Source organism: Berghia stephanieae, chromosome 4, assembly GCF_034508935.2.
Source record: "Berghia stephanieae isolate SIO BIC M18660-M18661 chromosome 4, UCSD_Bste_1.3, whole genome shotgun sequence".
In the NCBI taxonomy this organism is placed as follows: domain Eukaryota; kingdom Metazoa; phylum Mollusca; class Gastropoda; order Nudibranchia; family Aeolidiidae; genus Berghia; species Berghia stephanieae.
The window spans coordinates 82,485,653-82,505,652 of record NC_088363.1 but is presented as its reverse complement, the minus strand read 5'-3'; the positions used below and the strand labels follow the sequence as shown (position 1 = coordinate 82,505,652).

The following is a 20,000-nucleotide window of genomic DNA, read 5'->3' as shown; positions in this document are numbered from 1 at the left end:
TTATTATTATCATTATTATCTGGACAGACCATACGTTTGTTTCTCTATCAGGACCACAGGGCCACTAAACGTGCTCAAAGCGCTGTACAAAGGGTCCCTGACCAACAGCAACACGTAACATGTAGAACGAGACATGACACCTGATAGGCGATATTACAATTTTTTTTAGGACAGAGACAACACTGTTAACGGCGAGGTACTCATTTCCACCTGAGTAAGATGAGAGAATATGAGTAAAGAACTATTTCCAAGGACTTAACTATACGCCGAGTGAGGCTCGAACCCAGGACCTTCCGATCCGAAAGGGAGTGCCATGCCACTAGAACACGTACCCGCACCAAAGATATTGTACGATTCTTACATTCTTGATTTTTTGTGTTCCCAACCGCTTGCGAGTGGGAGAAGGGAATACAATTCGAATTCCAAAACGCAAGTGTGTAAAAAATCTTTTATTCTACCCCTCAATCGATTCCTATTTCGACATCTTTAAATAAAAGACATCTTCAAAAACATGTTAACGATACTTCATTTTTAAAGAATCAGATTATTAGTGAAACTGAACGATTCATAATCTGATATCACAAATTATTATTGTAAACATGCTATGATTACTTACTTACTTACTTAATCCTCTTCGGGCCTTGAGGCACATAGGGCATCCACCAGACATCTCCATTTTTGCGATCGGCTGCTTTTGCGGTGGCTGTATTCCAGGACAGGCCTGCTTCCTTTAATTCTTTCTCCATGGTCCCTCGCCAGGTTTCTTTGGGTCTTCCCCGCTTTCTCTTCCCATCTGCTGTCCAGTACAAGGCTGTCTTGGGGAGTGACCCTTTTTCCATTCTGGCCACATGACCCAGCCAACGCCATCTTCTTCTTTTTATTTGGCTATCAATGCTAGTGCGGCTATGTGGTCTAGTGGTATGACACTCGCTTTCGGATCGGAAGGTCCTGGGTTCGAGCCTCGCTTTTCGCATAGTTGAGTCCTTGGAAAAGACTCTTTACTCACATTCTCTCACCGTACTCAGGTGTAAAATGAGTACCTGGCCGTTAACAGCGTTGTCTTTGTCCGAAAAATTGTAATATCGCCTTAAAGGCGTCATGTCTCGTCCTACATGTTAAATGTTGCTGTTGACCCTTGTAAAGCGCATTGAGCACGTTAAGTGGATATTGCGCTATATAAATGCTCAATTTAAATTTTAAATTTTAGTGCAGTCAGCTTTCTTTAATAGATCCACTGTTCTTATTTTTGTAGGCCAAAATAAATTAAAAATTCTTTTTAAACACTTGTTCTGTATTAAGGAGGATGTCATTTTCCAGCTTTCACTTCCATAAAGCAGTACACTTAAAACATTGCTCTTGTATATTTTCAGCTTTGTCTTTCTCATTATTTGCTTTGATTTCCAAAAGGTTTTCAGCATGCCGAAAGCCTGGTTTGCCTTTTGAATTCTGTGCTTGATATCGTGTTCTGCATTTCCGTCGTCTGTTATTTTGGATCCGAGGTAGGAGAACTCTGTTACCTCTTCAATTATATGTTCATCTATCCTAATTTCACTGTCATGTTTTGGATTCACCCTTATGTACACAATCTTATCGAAAATTTATTTTCAGTCCAATTTTCGAGGCGTTCTGTGTAGTACGTTTAGTTTCTCTGAGGCGTCTCTGTGTGTACTGGAAACTAACGCGATATCATCTGCGTAGTCTATATCTTCCAGAAAGGATGTCAGTGTCCAGCGAATGCCTCTCTTTCTTACATCAATTGTATTTTTCATGAGCCAGTCTAGAGCCAGATAAACAGAAGCGGGGAGAGTATGCAGCCTTGTTTTACACCAGTTGTTACATTAAAGCTGTCTGTTAAATTGTTACCACAGATCACTTGGCATTGGTAGTTGCTGTACATTGCTTTGATTAGGTTATGCTATGATTACACGTTACTATTTAAGGAGAGGGGTGGAATAATAAGGTTTACAGCACGGCAACAACACATTCACCATCACTACTTACTTTTTGTTGAGGTTCGTACAAGTTGCTGATATAGAGAAGATGGCTCCACCATTTGGAGTTACAATCTTCGTATTCATTGAGGGGCATGGACTTGAGAGGGCCGCCTACTGTGTGGTCGTACATGGTTATACAAAACATTAGAACGACCATGTATACTGGCGTTAGTCTGGTGATTAGGAAACATTAAGTAAATAAAATTGATCTCATCATTGATATAGCGCAATACAACGGATTTAATATTCTCAATGAGCTTCAGAATGTTTCATTTATTGCCCCAGCAGGATATATGGAACAATAATAATAGTACGCTTAACAGGCAACTGGTACTGTATGATATGGACATATTATTTCCATAACATAATACGTACTTTTTCTACGAACACTCTTACAATATTTCTGTCATTGCCTATAGTTGGGTGCTCATTCACACCTGAGTCGAGTGTGTTATTATAGGATTGGTTAAGATTGAGATCAAGCTTTTAGAGTGGTGGCCTCATGAATCATTCAGAGGCTTAGAGTTGAGAGGGCCGCCTACTGTGCGGTCATACATGGCTATACAAGACAACAAGACGACCATTTGCACTGGAGTTCATCTGTTGATTTAGAAAAGTTGGTTAAAGCATTAGCCATGAATTAGTAATCTGGTGAGGGGGGGGGGGGGGGGGGTACCGATAGCTCAGTTGGTAGAGCACTTGCTTCACACGCAAAGCGACCGAGATCGCACCGGGGTGCAGTCGAGATTTTTTCTGACCCCCCCCCCACTCCCCTGTCTTCCCAGTAGTAAATGGGTAGCTGGGTCTGTTAGATCTGGCGGAAAGTACTTTGCGATAGACTCTTCTATCTAAAGGGAGTAAAAATGACTAATAAATAACACAAAACAAAGTAAACGGCGTTTCGGTGTGTTCAAAGTGCTTTACAAAGGGTCCCTGACCAACAGCAACACGTAATATAGCTAAAGAACGGGATATGACGCCTGTTAGGCGAAATTTATTATTTTTCCTACAGAGACAACGCTGTTAACGGCCAGGTACTCATTTTACACCTGAGTAAGGTGAGAGAATGTGAGTAAAATGTATTTTCAAAAGACTCAACTATGCGCCGAGCGAGTCTCGAATCCAGGACCTTCCGATCCGAAAGGGAGTGTCATACCACAAGACCACATAGCCGCTGTGTTCTTGGTCTACTATAACTAGTTTTCCAATTTAACTCTCTTCTTACCAGCTATTTTTAGAATTCCCCTCGAAAATTCACTCCCACCCAGCACAAAAATAGACTTTTTTACTCAAACAAAAAAGTACCAAGTAAACTCTACAACACAGTGTTTAGTATTTATAGCTGTAATCAAAGCATTTCTTTAAATTTTGTGATGGACAAGAGAAATCAGAATGAGAAAATTGTCGATTACATCGGTTACATCGTAACGATTGTGACGATTTTCCTATGGGTGGTAAGGAGAGGGTTAAAAAAAAACATGTTGTTGTGTTCCCTTGCTTACCTCCAAATCCGATGGACATAAAACAAGCTCCAATATCCAAGACTTGGTTTGTTTTTTTTCAAGTCCTTAAGAGTCAACATTGTGACCAGCATCCCACTGAAGGTAAACAAGAACAAAGGTCATCGAAGATCCATAATAGGATTCTCAGTACCATAGCTGTTATTATAGTATTAGAATAATAATCATTATATTCATTATCAACACTATTATACCTATCATCATCATCATTAACATCATCATCATCATCATCATCATCATCATCATCATCATTATTATTATTATTATTATTATTATTATTATTATTATTATCATTTAAACATCCTCATCCTTATTGTCATCCTCATGATCATCATCATCATCATCACCACCATCATCATCATTATCATCATCATCATCGTCATCGCCGTCATCGTTATCAACATACATTGTCTAGTCACTGTCAACATATCATCTGAATTACCATCATCATCCCCATCATCATTTTTATATAAATACAATAAAATGTCATTTTGTGATAATATTATGTTTAACTCACTAAAATTGAATTCATATTCATATTTCATATTACTTAGCATCTATAAAAAAACAATTTTGTTTTTGTTTTATGTTAATAATATTTATACTACTTCAATCTAGAGTATTACCTCATAACTAACAACAAGAGATGAAGATTAGGAAAGTGCCAGAAGACAAAAGAGAATTTTTTTTTTAATTTCGCGGCGGTGATGGGGGTTTGAACCCGCGACCTTACTGGTACGACAACTCCACCTGGCCGGTGAGAGCGTGACTCTACCGTATGAGCTATCCACGAACCGGCCAGGCGGAGTTGTCGTACCAGTAAGGTCGCGGGTTCAAACCCCCATCACCGCCGCGAAATTCTTTTTATTCTCTATTGTCTTCTGGCACTTTCCTACTCACTTCATCTCTTATTGTGACCAACATAATTACCTCATAACGAAAAACGAATCCACGGCAAAGGTACCACCAGTCACCAGACAAAAAGCTACCGAGGCTGTTGTCTTGGCTGTTTCCACAGAATTTGCTTTTTGGACGGGAAAGAGAATGAAAGCACCAATGTAACGTGTACTACTACGTGAGAGAGAGAGAGAGAGAGAGAGAGAGAGAGAGAGAGAGAGTGTGTGTGTGTGTGTGTGTGTGTGTGTGTGCGTGTGTGTGTGTTGGCGTGCGTGCGCGTGCGCTCGCGTGTGTGTGTGTGTGTGTGTGTGTGTAAGTGTTTGTGATTGGAATCATGGATGTATTGATATTTTTTTATCTTTTGACATGTCATTGCAACGGACCAGAGCCTGCATTATATGACGGGAAAAGCTGCGCTTAACAAATGTGCACTATTATTATTATTATTATTATTATTATTATTATTATTATTATTATTATTATTATTATTAGTTTACTGGCGTGCTCTGAAAAAATGTAGGAGTTTTTAAACATTTAGCCACACAACTCGTCCTTCAAATATCGATATGACTCCTTTATTTTCGCAAAAACTCACAAACATGTTCATCATCAGCAGCACATCAGCAGCAGCATCATTGCCCCCCCCCCCCCCCCCCCCCCCCCCCCCTAGTCAGGATTATCATCACCGCCGTCATCACATTGATGATTATTTGTTTTGTTACCAATCATCATCTGTTCATGTTTGCTTCCCTGTTGTAAAGTAACGTTTAAACAAACGTGATTGAATTTCCAGGGTCAATTGTGCATGTGTGTAGTTGTGTGTGCATGTGTAGGTAGCATGTGAGTTCTGGCCGTGTACGTGTATAAGTCTCACTCACTCACTCACTATGCAGCGTAGTCCTCATTGACGTTGGCTGTCCACACTCTGTGATGACAAAAAGTCCGCCCATTCTCTTCGTCTGTTGACGGTATCATATAATTCTCGTACATTCATCTCTGTCCATTCTAGGATGTATTTTATATAACTAGGCCTAGGTCCAGGGACGGCTGGTAATAATGGGCAGGGTGGGCAAATACCAGCCTGTTTTTTCAAGTTATATGCTGTATTACCAGGTCCGAAATAATCAAATTTAAATTAGATAATTTCAAAAGTTACTACTTAAACTTGATACTTCGTACTGAAATCACATTGTGTGTATTTTTGATCAATTGCGAATCACCATGCACCCCGTAATGCATAAACCAGGATACGCTCCCGTTCTTTTTCTCTCCCCCCCCCCCCCTTCCCCACTCCACTCCGCCCACATCGTCATCTCATCGTCACGTCGCCTGACGGTGAACTAACTCCGATTTTTGCTGTCTGGCCTCTCTAGTACTAGGTCGGGCTAATTCAAATGAGCCCACCTTATTAACCAGTGAACACTAAATAGAGATCTTGGCAAACGAACTCTTTCTTATTTATTGCCTTACTTGTGCTGGTACCATTGATGTAATGACTTTGGGAAGGTTCCAGTATTGAATTAAATTTATTAATTTACTAATATTATATCAATTTAGTATTAATTTGTGTAAAGAAATGCCTTCTACATAACAAAGGGAGATAGTTGTCCTACCCACCAAGGTCTCGGGTAGAATCAAACCCATATAATTAAATGATTTATGAGTGTAGGATGGGTGTTGGAATAGGGACTCCCTTGTATTCGCCGTGGGTGGTGTAGACTATGAAGGCAATGAAAGAACGGAGGGTTATCATGTTCCATCAGTGTTAAGACACCCTCATCAATCTTATGCATCAACCGAGATACCGTTAGATACCCTGTCCTATGTTTCGGCTCGGGTCGATGTTCAACTGGCAGTCTGCGATTTGAGGTCGAAGAAGAACGACCTGTACAGCCTGTGTGTTGGCTGGAATTCTGTTTGGCTATGTTGAAGCCACAGTGAAAAGGGCCCAAAGTGGCCAGTATTTTATGTCGCACCCGAATATGGGCTCTCAGGCGATATGTGTTGGGCCTGTGTGTTGGCCAGCATTGTGTTTTAGGCTGTATTGTAGCCGAAGTGGGCCTAATATGGCCAGTATTTTGTGTATCGTACCCGGTTATGGGCTCTAAGCGATATTGTGTTTTTGTAATTTGTGCTCGGTGAGATTATATAAATTTATAATATTGTTTTGATGTGCTGAGTAATCATCAAGTGATTAAGTGATTAATATCGTAAAATTATTTCACTTATCTTAAAGTTTAAAATAATATTAAGTTTTATTGTTTTATTGAATAATTAATTCAATGAGTTAAATTGTGTTAAAATTGAGAACGTGACCTCAGTTAAATGAATTATTTTTAAGTAAATAATAATTGATCACTTACGCTATCATTGTGTCTATGTTAATTTCATTTTTACTAATATATCTATATCTATCTTCTAATATAGTGAAGAGCTGACGGGGCTAGGACATAGCGCCCGGTAAATGCGTTTGCATCTTTGAACTTTGTAATTTTGACGGGGCTAGGACATAGCGCCCGGTAAATGTGTTTTGAACCCTTTTGATCAATATAATTTGTGACAGCACCCGATACCTGTTTTTGATAAATATGAACAAAATACAATGTGACGTTTGTAAAGATGAGGAAGTAACACTCGACCTATGTGTTTTATTTTGGAACAATTTTGGATTTGAACAGGCTGGAACACCGCACCCTGTGTGAACAATTTTGTTAATCAATTTTATTCTCCTTTCGGAATATGAACAGTTTATTTTGACCCTATATGTAATTAATAATTTCATTTTAGTGGGAATTAATGAAACGGTTGCAACCTGGGTGAAGTATAGTTTATTTTGGTTAAAACTTACATGAATTTTATATTGCATGCCTATTTTTTACTTGTATGTATTTTTGATTTTTCCTGTCAATATATGCAATGTTATTCTGTTTTGCTCAATAACTATGAGCTGTTCCCCTTTCTTTTACTTTAAATAAATAATAATGGCTCTCTTGTCAGATACGTTGTTCTGTTGGTGATTGTAACGTCCACGTCTACCTCTCCACACTTTAAGGTCATAAGCGGCCTTCGCATCCATTGCGAGTTGCGAACGCACCTTGTGACATGAATTGGCGCTGCGAGCAGGGTTTCTTATTGTGTGGTTTGGTGGTCTGACGGTTTACATCAACAGACACCTTCGTTTCTGAGAAGTCAATGCCTCTTATTGTTGTGGGGATTTAGAGTCGCTTCCTGTACTGATGCATATCAGGGGGTTGGGCTGTCAGATCTAATTTCAGGCGCTACTTCTCATCATTTAACGACTATGTACTGTCTGTAATGTAAAGCTATAGTTTGGGTTAGTGAAATGATATCACGTAATTGTTCAGGCGTAACAAGGTTACACTGATGTTGTAGGGTACGCGCGGCGTATCGCTACTTATTGTTTTGTTCATAAAGCGAGTGAACCACGAACTATGAAAGGCCAGTGTGATGGGCCTTAATACTTTAATTTGATTAAAGTCTAGATAATGTTGTTTTGGTATAATGTAGTGGTCATCGCTTGATGTTTTAACTTTTTGAACTGACGAAGCGTCAGCTGTTATTACTGATTTCGCTATTGTTTGTTTGACAATAGGTATATTGGGTAGATTTTTATCTGCATTTAGCCGATCCTTCTCTTTTTATATTATTCAATCTATCGATTTTTTTTAAGTACGTTGCGATAAATATTTTGTCATTATGGATGTGGAACGGTTGTTAAAATGTGGGGAAAAGTTGGGTTTACATGGCGACGAACTGAGAGTGTGGGTGGAAGAAAAGTTGGAACGGGACAGAGAGGAAAAGGAGAGAGATAGGTTTGAGAAAGAGAAAGAGCGTGATGCAGTCGCAGAACAAACGAAACAACAAGCTCTTCTTGTTGAAAGGCAGCTGGAACTAGAGCGCCTAAAAATTGAAAATTCAGTGGTCCCGGTTCGAACCCCTTCCTCCACTGACAGTGAACCCTCGACTGGCAGTTGTGGAGCTAAAAGTCCTCGCCTGCCATATTTTGATGAATCGAAAGATCAGATAGATAGCTATCTACTCAGGTTTGAAAGATATGTAACCGTAAATCGATGGAGAGAAGAGGATTGGGCGATTCATTTGTCGGCGTTGCTTAGAGGCAATGCGTTGGACGTGTACACTCGCTTGGACGAGGTAGACGCTACCCAGTATGATAATGTAAAGTGCGCGTTATTGAAACGCTACAATTTAACGGAAGACGGCTTCTTAGAGCGTTTCCGTAAAAGTAGACCAGAAATAGGAGAAAGGATGGGTCAGTTTCGAACCCGTATATCCACATATCTGGAAAAGTGGATAACTATGTCCGGCAAGGATAGAACAAAGCCTGAGGACATCTTGGACTTGATTGTTAAAGAACAGCTCGTAAATGTTTGTAACAAGGAGCTCGTGGTTTTCCTGAAGGAAAGAAAACCAAATACATCTATGGAAGTAGTCGACACTGTAGAGAAATATGTCGAAGCGCACGGGACTGCCGGCGCTTTCTCAAGAACTGTGTCATATCAGAATGACAAGGATCCAAGCAAACAGCAAGATGGTCACAAACCTGTCATGAAACCAACTACTTCAGTAATTAGATGCCACAACTGTTTTAAAGTTGGACATTTGAAGAGGGATTGTAAGAACAGACCACAAATCTCTGCAATACAAAGAGACACGAAATGTGGATACTGTGGTCGTAGGTACCACTCCACTGAGCAGTGCTGGGAAAGAAAAAGGATGGAGAATACTGATAAGAAGACTTGTGGAGTAGCGGCTATGAATACCCCAGAACCGCTGCCATGTTGTAACAATGCACAACATCATGTTGCTAACAATGGTATCATGAACAACACTAACTCTCAACGTCAAGCGCCGAGGGAAAATAAAGAATTTTGACAATTAATTACGGTGTCCGCAGCATGTTCGGGACACGCGATAGAGACGACAGGTATGCCGGTCGCCATTGGTTGGATAAATGGACAAAGAGTTAAAGTGTTGAGAGACAGCGGCAGTAGTTGTGTTGTGATTAGAAAAGGCCTTGTGAGTAGAGAAAAGAAAGAACAAGAAAAGAGAGTGAAGGTCAGTCTAGCTGATGGGAAGACTGTGAGTGCCCCACTAACTGAAGCGTGGCTTGATTGTCCATATTACAAGGGAAGAGTGACGGCTCTAGAAATGGCCTCACCTTTGTATGACGTAATTTTGGGAAATATACCAGGAGTCAAATGCCCAGGAACGCCAATAAAATATGACGATCACTCTGATTCAGTCCACGAGAATCTCATGAGAAATGATTGTGAGCACTCAGCTCAAGCAGCACAGACGAGGGCACAAAAAGAGAAGAGGATGAAACCATTGATCACTGCCCCCTCAGTGGAAACAGGTGTTAGTACAGCTGTTTTGAAAGAAAAACAGACCAGAGACGAGACATTGAAATGTGCGAGAGAGGCAGCAGTTACGAAAGAAGTGAAAAAGACTGGTGCCAATGATAAAAGTTGGTTTGATTATGAAAGAGGGGTTCTAGTACGATATTTTCAATCACCAAAGATTGAACACGGTGACGTGATTAGACAAGTCATGGTCCCAAAAGATTTGCGAGAGACAGTGATGCGTTTAGCTCATGAGTCCATACTCTCTGGACATCTCGCTGCCAAGAAAACGACTGAGCGCATTCTCAGTAATTTCTACTGGCCCAACATTTGGGATGACGTCACCCGCTTCTGTAGATCGTGTGACCAATGTCAAAGGTCAACGGCAAAAGGAATGACCCCAAAAGTGCCTCTGACTGAAGTTCCGCTGATAGACGAACCATTCAGTCGAGAAGCGGTAGATTTGGTAGGACCAATTATTCCTGCATCAAATAGAGGGAATCGCTACATGCTTCCTGTGGTAGATTACTGCACACGGTACCGGAAGCTGTAGCCTTGAAAAACATAGAAACCGCGACAGTTGCGGAAGGCCTCGTCGACATTTTCAGTAGGACGGGGATACCAAAAGAGATATTAAGTGACAGAGGTACACAGTTCACCTCAGATTTGATGAAAGAAGTCTGTAGACTACTGTCTGTGAAACAACTTACCACAAGTCCATATCACCCTCAGTGTAATGGGCTGGTGGAGAAGTTTAATGGCACTCTCAAAGGGATGCTTAAGAGATTGGCTACAGAGAGACCGTCAGATTGGGATCGATATCTCAATGCGGCCCTGTTTGCCTACCGTGAAGCACCACAGGAGTCCTTGGGCTTCTCCCCTTTTGAATTGTTGTTCGGTCGACCAGTACGAGGCCCGATGACAATTCTCAGAGAGTTGTGGACGGAGTCTATTGAGGACGAAGAGGTAAAGACAACATACCAATATGTTGTAGACCTAAAAGAAAAACTTGAGACTACTATCCATATGGCACATGAAAATTTAAAGAGGGCCTCAAAAAGGCATAAGGCATATTTTGATAGAAAGGCCAAGATGCGCAACTTCAAAGAAGGTGACAAAGTGTTGTTGTTGCTCCGACAAAGCACAACAAACTTGAATTGAAATGGCAAGGTCCATTTGAAGTTCAACGTGTAGTTGGACATAATAATTATGTAATACAGACTGGTACTTCAAAGAAAACGTACCACGCAAATTTATTGAAACGGTACTATGACCGGAGCACCGCGGACATAAACGGAAGTGGAATTCTTCAATGTGCCGTGGCAGCTGTTATTGACGATGAAGATGACGATGGCGAAGATGTCATGCGGACTCTCAAGAATTTAGAAATGCCATCCCTTCAACAAACAGAATTTATAGACCACGTGGTCGTATGTGAAGAATTAGACAGGGAGAAAAGAAATGAATTACGACATTTATTGTCATCATTCAAGGATGTCTTGACAGATGTCCCAGGACGAACGGATAAATATACATATGACATCAAGGTATCTTCGAATTGTCCAATTCGGAAGAAACCATATCCTGTGCCTCAAGCAATGAGAAGCACTCTCAAGGCGGAAGTGCAAGAGATGATTAAGGCTGGCATTGTGGAACCCTCCAACAGCCCCTACTGTTCACCATCTGTGGTGGTGAAAAAGAAAGACGGCACCAATAGATATTGCGTGGACTTCAGAGCACTGAACAATATTTCAGTGTTTGATGCCGAACCAATGCCAAGATTAGATGATCTCTTCCAAGAGATAGGTACCGCATGTAATTACGTGTCAAAATTTGACTTGACAAAAGGATATTGGCAATTGCCCTTGTCAGAACAGTCTAAAGAGAAGACTGCATTTGCCACCGAGTTAGGATTGATGCAATTTACCGTTCTTCCTTTTGGACTGCAGTGCGCCCCTGCAGCATTTTCTCGTATGATGAGGAAAGTGGTTGGTGACCTACCACATGTAAAGAACTATATTGATGACATTATCATTCATACGGAGACATGGCGAGAGCATCTTCATGCTATCGAGTCAGTTCTTCAAAGACTACGAGATGCTAAATTAACAGCTAAACCATCAAAATGTCAAGTTGGTTTTAGTGATGTCGAGTTCCTCGGGCATCGCATTGGAAGTGGAACATTGCAGCCGACCATAGATAAAGTGGAAGCTATCAAAGGTGCTAGACCACCGGAAAACAAGAAACAGATGAGGAGTTTTTTGGGATTAGCCGGATTTTACCGGAGGTATGTTCCAAATTTCTCAGCGATAGTCAGTCCACTGACCGATGCCACAAGGAAAGGGATGCCAAATCGAATTCAATGGGGAGAGCCTCAAGACCGAGCATTCGAGTATATCAAGAATGTCCTCACTCAGGCTCCAGTTCTTCGGCTCCCGAATTTCGATAAACCATTTATCGTATCGACAGATGCCAGTGACACAGGCGTTGGTGCTGTTCTTATGCAAGAACATGATGATGGTAAATACCCAGTTGTTTACCTCAGTAGGAAACTGTTACCGAGAGAACAACGGTATTCAGTTGTTGAAAAAGAGTGTTTAGCTCTTGTGTGGGCTGTCAGAAGTTTGAACAGCTATCTTATGGGCAGAGAATTCATTGTGGAGACTGACCACGCTCCTTTGTTGTATCTCAACAAAGCCAAGTCAGAAAATGGTCGTCTGATGAGATGGTCACTGTTGCTCCACCAGTATCGTTTTCGGTTGATGTCTGTGAAAGGTTCGGACAATCATGGTCCAGACTTTTTGTCTCGGCTGCCTTAGTGGTCAGGCATTTCTTAGTTTTGATCAAAAATTTGGGATTTTTGTCCTCCAGTGGGGAGTGATGTAAAGAAATGCCTTCTACATAACAAAGGGAGATAGTTGTCCTACCCACCAAGGTCTCGGGTAGAATCAAACCCATATAATTAAATGATTTATGAGTGTAGGATGGGTGTTGGAATAGGGACTCCCTTGTATTCGCCGTGGGTGGTGTAGACTATGAAGGCAATGAAAGAACGGAGGGTTATCATGTTCCATCAGTGTTAAGACACCCTCATCAATCTTATGCATCAACCGAGATACCGTTAGATACCCTGTCCTATGTTTCGGCTCGGGTCGATGTTCAACTGGCAGTCTGCGATTTGAGGTCGAAGAAGAACGACCTGTACAGCCTGTGTGTTGGCTGGAATTCTGTTTGGCTATGTTGAAGCCACAGTGAAAAGGGCCCAGAGTGGCCAGTATTTTATGTCGCACCCGAATATGGGCTCTCAGGCGATATGTGTTGGGCCTGTGTGTTGGCCAGCATTGTGTTTTAGGCTGTATTGTAGCCGAAGTGGGCCCAATATGGCCAGTATTTTGTGTATCGTACCCGGTTATGGGCTCTAAGCGATATTGTGTTTTTGTAATTTGTGCTCGGTGAGATTATATAAATTTATAATATTGTTTTGATGTGCTGAGTAATCATCAAGTGATTAAGTGATTAATATCGTAAAATTATTTCACTTATCTTAAAGTTTAAAATAATATTAAGTTTTATTGTTTTATTGAATAATTAATTCAATGAGTTAAATTGTGTTAAAATTGAGAACGTGACCTCAGTTAAATGAATTATTTTTAAGTAAATAATAATTGATCACTTACGCTATCATTGTGTCTATGTTAATTTCATTTTTACTAATATATCTATATCTATCTTCTAATATACCGAAGAGCTGACGGGGCTAGGACATAGCGCCGGTAAATGCGTTTGCATCTTTGAACTTTGTAATTTTGACGGGGCTAGGACATAGCGCCCGGTAAATGTGTTTTGAACCCTTTTGATCAATATAATTTGTGACAGCACCCGATACCTGTTTTTGATAAATATGAACAAAATACAATGTGACGTTTGTAAAGATGAGGAAGTAACACTCGACCTATGTGTTTTATTTTGGAACAATTTTGGATTTGAACAGGCTGGAACACCGCACCCTGTGTGAACAATTTTGTTAATCAATTTTATTCTCCTTTCGGAATATGAACAGTTTATTTTGACCCTATATGTAATTAATAATTTCATTTTAGTGGGAATTAATGAAACGGTTGCAACCTGGGTGAAGTATAGTTTATTTTGGTTAAAACTTACATGAATTTTATATTGCATGCCTATTTTTTACTTGTATGTATTTTTGATTTTTCCTGTCAATATATGCAATGTTATTCTGTTTTGCTCAATAACTATGAGCTGTTCCCCTTTCTTTTACTTTAAATAAATAATAATGGCTCTCTTGTCAGATACGTTGTTCTGTTGGTGATTGTAACGTCCACGTCTACCTCTCCACACTTTAAGGTCATAAGCGGCCTTCGCATCCATTGCGAGTTGCGAACGCACCTTGTGACAATTTGTGTTGGTTTTATATATTTGTTTTTCCATTTAAATTATTTCTTTTTTTCGCGTTTTCTTTAGTGCTTCTCAAAACTCATTTATTTAAATTGTTTTATTATTTGTTTTTTGTTGTTGTTCTTGGGGTGTTTTGTTTTGTTTTTTAACAAATTAATTTGTTAGTTCTTTTTTTTTAAAAAATTCTTAAAGTAATTATCGCTGTATTTTTATTGCCAGACTAAATAATTTTGCAAAACAATGTAATTTTCTATTGTATTCCCTCTAATAAAACAAAACACTTTTATTCAAAAGTCACGACTAAATAAATATATAAAATACAACCACCATTTTGGTTTTCCAACAATTGAATTAGTATACGAGAAATACTCTTCTGAGAAAGGAGATAGTTGAATTCTAACTAAGTTATAGAGGAAATAAATACGTTTAAAGGAAGGGTGGGCAGATTCCGTACTTGCCCGTCCTGAAGCTAATACATACAACATAAGATAGTTCGCGATGAAGAGGCGGGAAGCTAGGGGTTGGTTTGGTAAGGAGCAAAGATAACACGGTCGTTATTGTGATAGTCTAACGAATGTATGAGGAGAGATTGGTAGCATTATTTTGTCTTAATTGTATTGTATGAAGTATTGGCGAAAGCGCTGAAGACCGGTCCGGACCGCGGTCCGACGGTCTTTTAGCTGTGAACCGAAGACCGGTCCCAGAGGGGAAGATCGGCGGCGGTCCTCACTTCTTATCAACTAGTGCGGGGCGGTCCTTGCAAGGACCACGGTCCTACGGTCTCGCGCCATAGCCTACTACTTCCCCAGCGATTCGTTGCTTCGGTTGCCTATCTTCCACCAATCACCACCCATCCCACTTAATTAATCGCACCCACCCCCCTTTGTCATACACTAAACGACACAGACGACCATACAGGCAGACGACCACCAACCTCCACTTCCCAAACCGCCCTTTCGTGTGTGAGATGGGGGGAACAGGAGGCGCACGCCTTGGACGATTCCATTATACGGGGTAAATTTCAAAATTTACTACACCATAATGATCGCAATGACAATGATCTATGGTGAAGGCATGACCCCTCTTCTCTAATGGGTTATTGTTTGAAATGTATGTGACTACAAAAGATGTGTGTGTTTGTGTGTGTGTGTGTGTGTGTGTGTGTGTGTCGAACCTAGCAAGTAGCAAATCCGATTTTTTGTTTTCTTTTGTCCATCTCTTGTCACCACTCCTTTCTATCGCAGTGTTGTCATTTAAAATAATACAATAATATTAAAATTTCGTTTGGTGTTTTTACTAATCAAATAATATGAGTTTCATTAGTTTCTTCCTTCCAAAAAACCCAGTTATAACGTCTGAATTTTAAAAAAGTCCAATAGAATATTTGGGGACCCCGATAGCTCAGTTGATAGAGCACTCTCTTAATACGCAAAGGGCCAGAGATCGATCCCGGGTGCAGTCGATTTTTTTCTGAATCCCTGTCTACTCAGCAATGAATGGGTAGCTGAGTTTGTTAGATCTGGCGAAAAGTCACCATCGACCCCTCTTATCACCTCATCCACCCCCTCTTATTATAACTTCACGTCTCTCTCTTACTCTTCAATGCTCGCTGCCCTCTAATGTGTGTGTGTGGGGGGGGGGGGGGGGGGGTAGGAGAGTTGCGTGTGTGTATCAACGCCACGAACAACTCGATCAACGCCTTGGGCGATGCCATTATCTCCGTTAATGGGGATAAATTTCAAATTTTATTAAATTATCGAACTAACAAGGAAGTACGGTGAGCAAATAAAGAAGGCATCACCCCTCTTCTCTAATTAGGTTACAATTTGAAATGAGTGTGACTACTCCGTGTGTTTTACTCCTGTAGGCCACGGTTTTCATCGTGTAGCGGTCTTTAACGGTTCAAGAATGAACGATCCCGCGCTCTCAAAGGTCAAACCGGTTCGAATTTCCAACAGTCTCTCAGGAATGTTCAATGTCGAAAAGGACCGGTCCTAGAGGACCGGTCCTTGCGGTCTTCATTTCCCAAGGACCGTAGGACCGTGGTCCTTAAGCTTGCCAAGGACCGCCCCGCACTACCTAAGATTAAATAAACTTTGTTTTTGTTTGTCTTATTTTGACTATGGAACTGATACTTGTCACAGCAGACCTGCCTACTTGAAGTAGGAAAATAAAAATCGTAGTTTTCAGTTTTCAGGGCTAATAAAATCGTATATATTTTAACTACCCTTTAAAAAAATCACCGGAATTTTCGTCTGTTTTAATAGATATCAAATTTTAAAAAACGAGAAAAAATGATTAGAAACGTAATAATGATGGTGATGGTGGTAGTGATAGTGATAGCGGTGGTGGTAGTAGTAATGATGGTAGTGGTAGTAATGGTGATGGTAATATTATTATTGTTATATTATTATTATTATTATTATTATTATTATTATTATTATTATTATTATTATTATTATTATTATTATTATTATTATATTATTATTATTATTATTATTATTATTGTTATTGTTATGATTGTTGTTATTATTATTATTATTGTTATTATTATTATTATTATTATTATTATTATTATTATTATTATTATTATTATTATTATTATTATTATTATTTTACGTATTGGTGGTATTACGATTGTTGTATTTTTTATGGCTATAAGTGGTATCAGTTTATTGTTTGGTTCCATTTACCATTTTTTTCCCACTTTCATGTATGTGGTCATCAAATTGTAACAAGTACTACAATAGCAATAAAAACAATATCAACATCATCATACAATTTCCGTCATCGTCTCCACAACTATCATTCTAACCAACAGCACCACCAAAACCACTACCATAATTACATCCTCCCTCATCGCCTCGTCTTCCTCCTCCTCCTCCTCCACCACCACCACCACCACCGCTACCACTATTCCAACCACCACCACCACCGGCACAATCATTCTAAACACCAAGACAGCAGTAAAAATGATGCAATTTGAGAGCTGAATGAAACTCGAGTCATATCGCTGTTGTTGCTTCTCGATGAAAACTTTAAGGTTACTACGTACTACTGAAAACCAGTAATGTAACAGAAATATTAATCTCGCTGTTGAGGGATTAAAGCATCTCTTTAATTTTTCGAGTGAACGAAATGGACTTGTATTGTCAAGGTGTTGTCGCATTATGTCTCGTCGCTTTATTTTTTAGTTGTATTCTCTTTCGTGATTCATTTTTGATTACGTTTGGAATAATTAAAATCTACTGGTATTGTCATTTCATTGTGAATGTGATTACTTGTGGTTGAAATATTTTTTTTAAGATGAAAAAAAGTAATTAAAAATAAAATTTAATTTTAAAAAAAAATTAATTTAAAAAAAAAAAAAAAAAATAATAATAATAATAATAATAATAATAATAATAATAATAATAATAATAATAATAATAATAATAATAATAATAATAATAATAATAATATATATATATATATATATATATATATATATATGACCGAATCATCTTTGCCCCACCACTGTAAATAGGCTAGAACCGCCACGGCCTAGGTCTTCCCCTTCTTCGTTTGCCCTCCATTTTCCCCTCTATCACATCTTTCATCAGCGACATGGGTTTCGGCATATATGACCGTAAAAACTGAGTTTTCTCCTTTTGATTACATCTAATAGCTCTGGTATGACTTCCAGCTCTTCCAATATGATTTTAATTGTTATTTTTTCTCTCCAGCGTATCCTCATCATCCTTCTGTAAAACCACATTTCAGCAAAGTTTATACGTTTCACGTCTTTGTTCTTGAGGGTCCATCCTTCTGCGGCGTAGGTCATCACTGGCCACACCGATACTTTTACTAATTTTATTTTCAAATTTTGTCCTATGGATTTGTCTTTCCATATATTAATTAGATAGGTCATTCTTTTCTTTGCCATTGCAATTCTGTTATTTATATCCCTCGAGCAATCGCCATTTTGCGTTTTAGTGGATCCCATATATTTAAAATGAGACACACCTTCAATATCTTCGTTTTTAATGAGTATGGCTTGATCTTTAAGTTCTCCGATTTCCATGTAGTTTGTCTTTTTGGTATTTATTTTGAGGCCTTTAAGCTCACCTGCGTTGTTTAGATCATTTATGAAAGTTGTTGCTTCTGTGTGGTTGTTAGTAAGGATTACGGTGTTATCTGCACATCTGAGATTTGATATTTTTCGACCTCCTATTTTAGTTCCAAAAGTGTAGGCAGCTGCTTCTCTCATTATTTGTTCCGTGTATGTGCTGAATAGGTGTGGTGACAAAATGCAACCTTGTCTTACACCTTCTCCTATTGTGAAGCATTCGGTGTGTTTGTTGTTCCAGCGAATTCTAAGTTCTTGGTTTGTGTATAAAGATTCTATGAGGGTAATAAGATGTGATAGGAAACCCATGTCGTGTTGTTCATGTTCTTTGCGTTTTTTTTGTTTCTGTTGTTGTTTTTGGTTAGATTTTTTTTTTTTTTGTTTTTTTTTTTTTTTTTGTTGGGTTAATATACAAACTCCATAATAATACCAAATCACAGGAGTTGAATCGATTTGATTCAAGGGGAAATATACTACTCTTGACAACAATATTGATAACCACGAATATTATCTTAATTATGTCCTTTGGACCTAATACAAGAAATCGAAATATCCGGGGAACATTTCACAAGTAACAATTCAAGAGGAAATACTCTATATAACAATATTGATCCTCGAGTACTATCATAGTTATGTCCCTTTGACCTCATACTAGAAATTGAAATATCTGGGGCACATTTCACAAGTAACAATTCAAGGGGAAATACACGAGTATTATCTTAGTTATGTCCCTTTGACCACATTCCCAATATCGAATTATCCGTGAAATATCAGAAGTAAGAAACATAATACTGCCTTAACTCTGGAAAAAGCCAGAAAACTCGCCCTTCAAATGACAGTCGATTTAAATGACCCTCATCCTGGCAAAAACTCTCAAACCTGGGACTTCGCGGAGGATATTTTATTCAAATTTTTAATTGGTCCGTCCAGCTAGTAAAGGTATCCATGATATAATGAGTTTTTAAGACATCGCCGTGTACTCCATGCTACTGTATGAAAAGTCGTCAAGAAAAGGAGATAAATATTATCTTTTAAAACCATCATATCATGTTTTTTCATTATGCCTTCATAACCAGTATGTCATCTAAAATAGTGCATAACAGAAAAACGTCTTAATTATGAATTAATATATTAAATAATGTTATTTATTTAGAGAGAGAGAGAGAGAGAGAGAGAGAGAGAGAGAGAGAGAGAGAAGAGAGAGAGAGAGAGAAGGATGTATATAGAGATGGGGAGAAATAGAGAAAGGGGGGAGGGAGGGAGGGAGGGAGATAGCTATAGCGAGAACTAGAGAGAGACAGTGTAGAGAGACAGAGAGAGACACACAGAGAGAGAGACAGAGAGAGAGAGAGAGAGAGATAGAGCGAGAACTATAGAGAGAGGGGAAGAAATAGAGAAAGGGAAAGGAGGGAGAGAGATAAAGAGAGAGCTATAGTGAGAACTAGAGAGAGGGGGGAGAAGGAGGGGCGAGAGAGAGAGAGAGAGAGAGAGGTGGGGGGGGAGGGGGTTCTACTTACAAAACATTATGTTACCACTGTCAATCATAGCCCCAAACGTGTAGGTATGTCCAAGCATAATCCACAACATACTGACCACACGGATGCCGTCCAGACAACGGATCACCCCGGGTCTGCTTGCCCCTGAAGTCTTCAAGAGACGAATGAGATTCATCCGCATCGAG

At 39.4% G+C, this 20,000-nt stretch overlaps 1 protein-coding gene across 3 annotated transcripts in view; it reads right to left on the bottom strand.

Moving 5' to 3' along the window:
* LOC144971383 (uncharacterized) overlaps positions 1–20,000 on the bottom strand; it is a 50,220-nt gene that overhangs the window by 8,363 nt on the left and 21,857 nt on the right. For all 3 annotated transcript variants that reach the window (XM_078912204.1, XM_078912202.1, XM_078912203.1), the window contains exons 10-13: positions 19,837–20,000; positions 4,445–4,538; positions 3,497–3,592; positions 2,002–2,167 (exon numbers count right to left, since the gene is read on the bottom strand). The exon at positions 19,837–20,000 is cut by the window's right edge and continues 22 nt beyond it. In XM_078912204.1, the coding sequence (XP_078768330.1) occupies positions 2,002–2,167; positions 3,497–3,592; positions 4,445–4,538; positions 19,837–20,000 (520 nt within the window). The remainder of the gene's footprint in view (positions 1–2,001; positions 2,168–3,496; positions 3,593–4,444; positions 4,539–19,836) is intronic.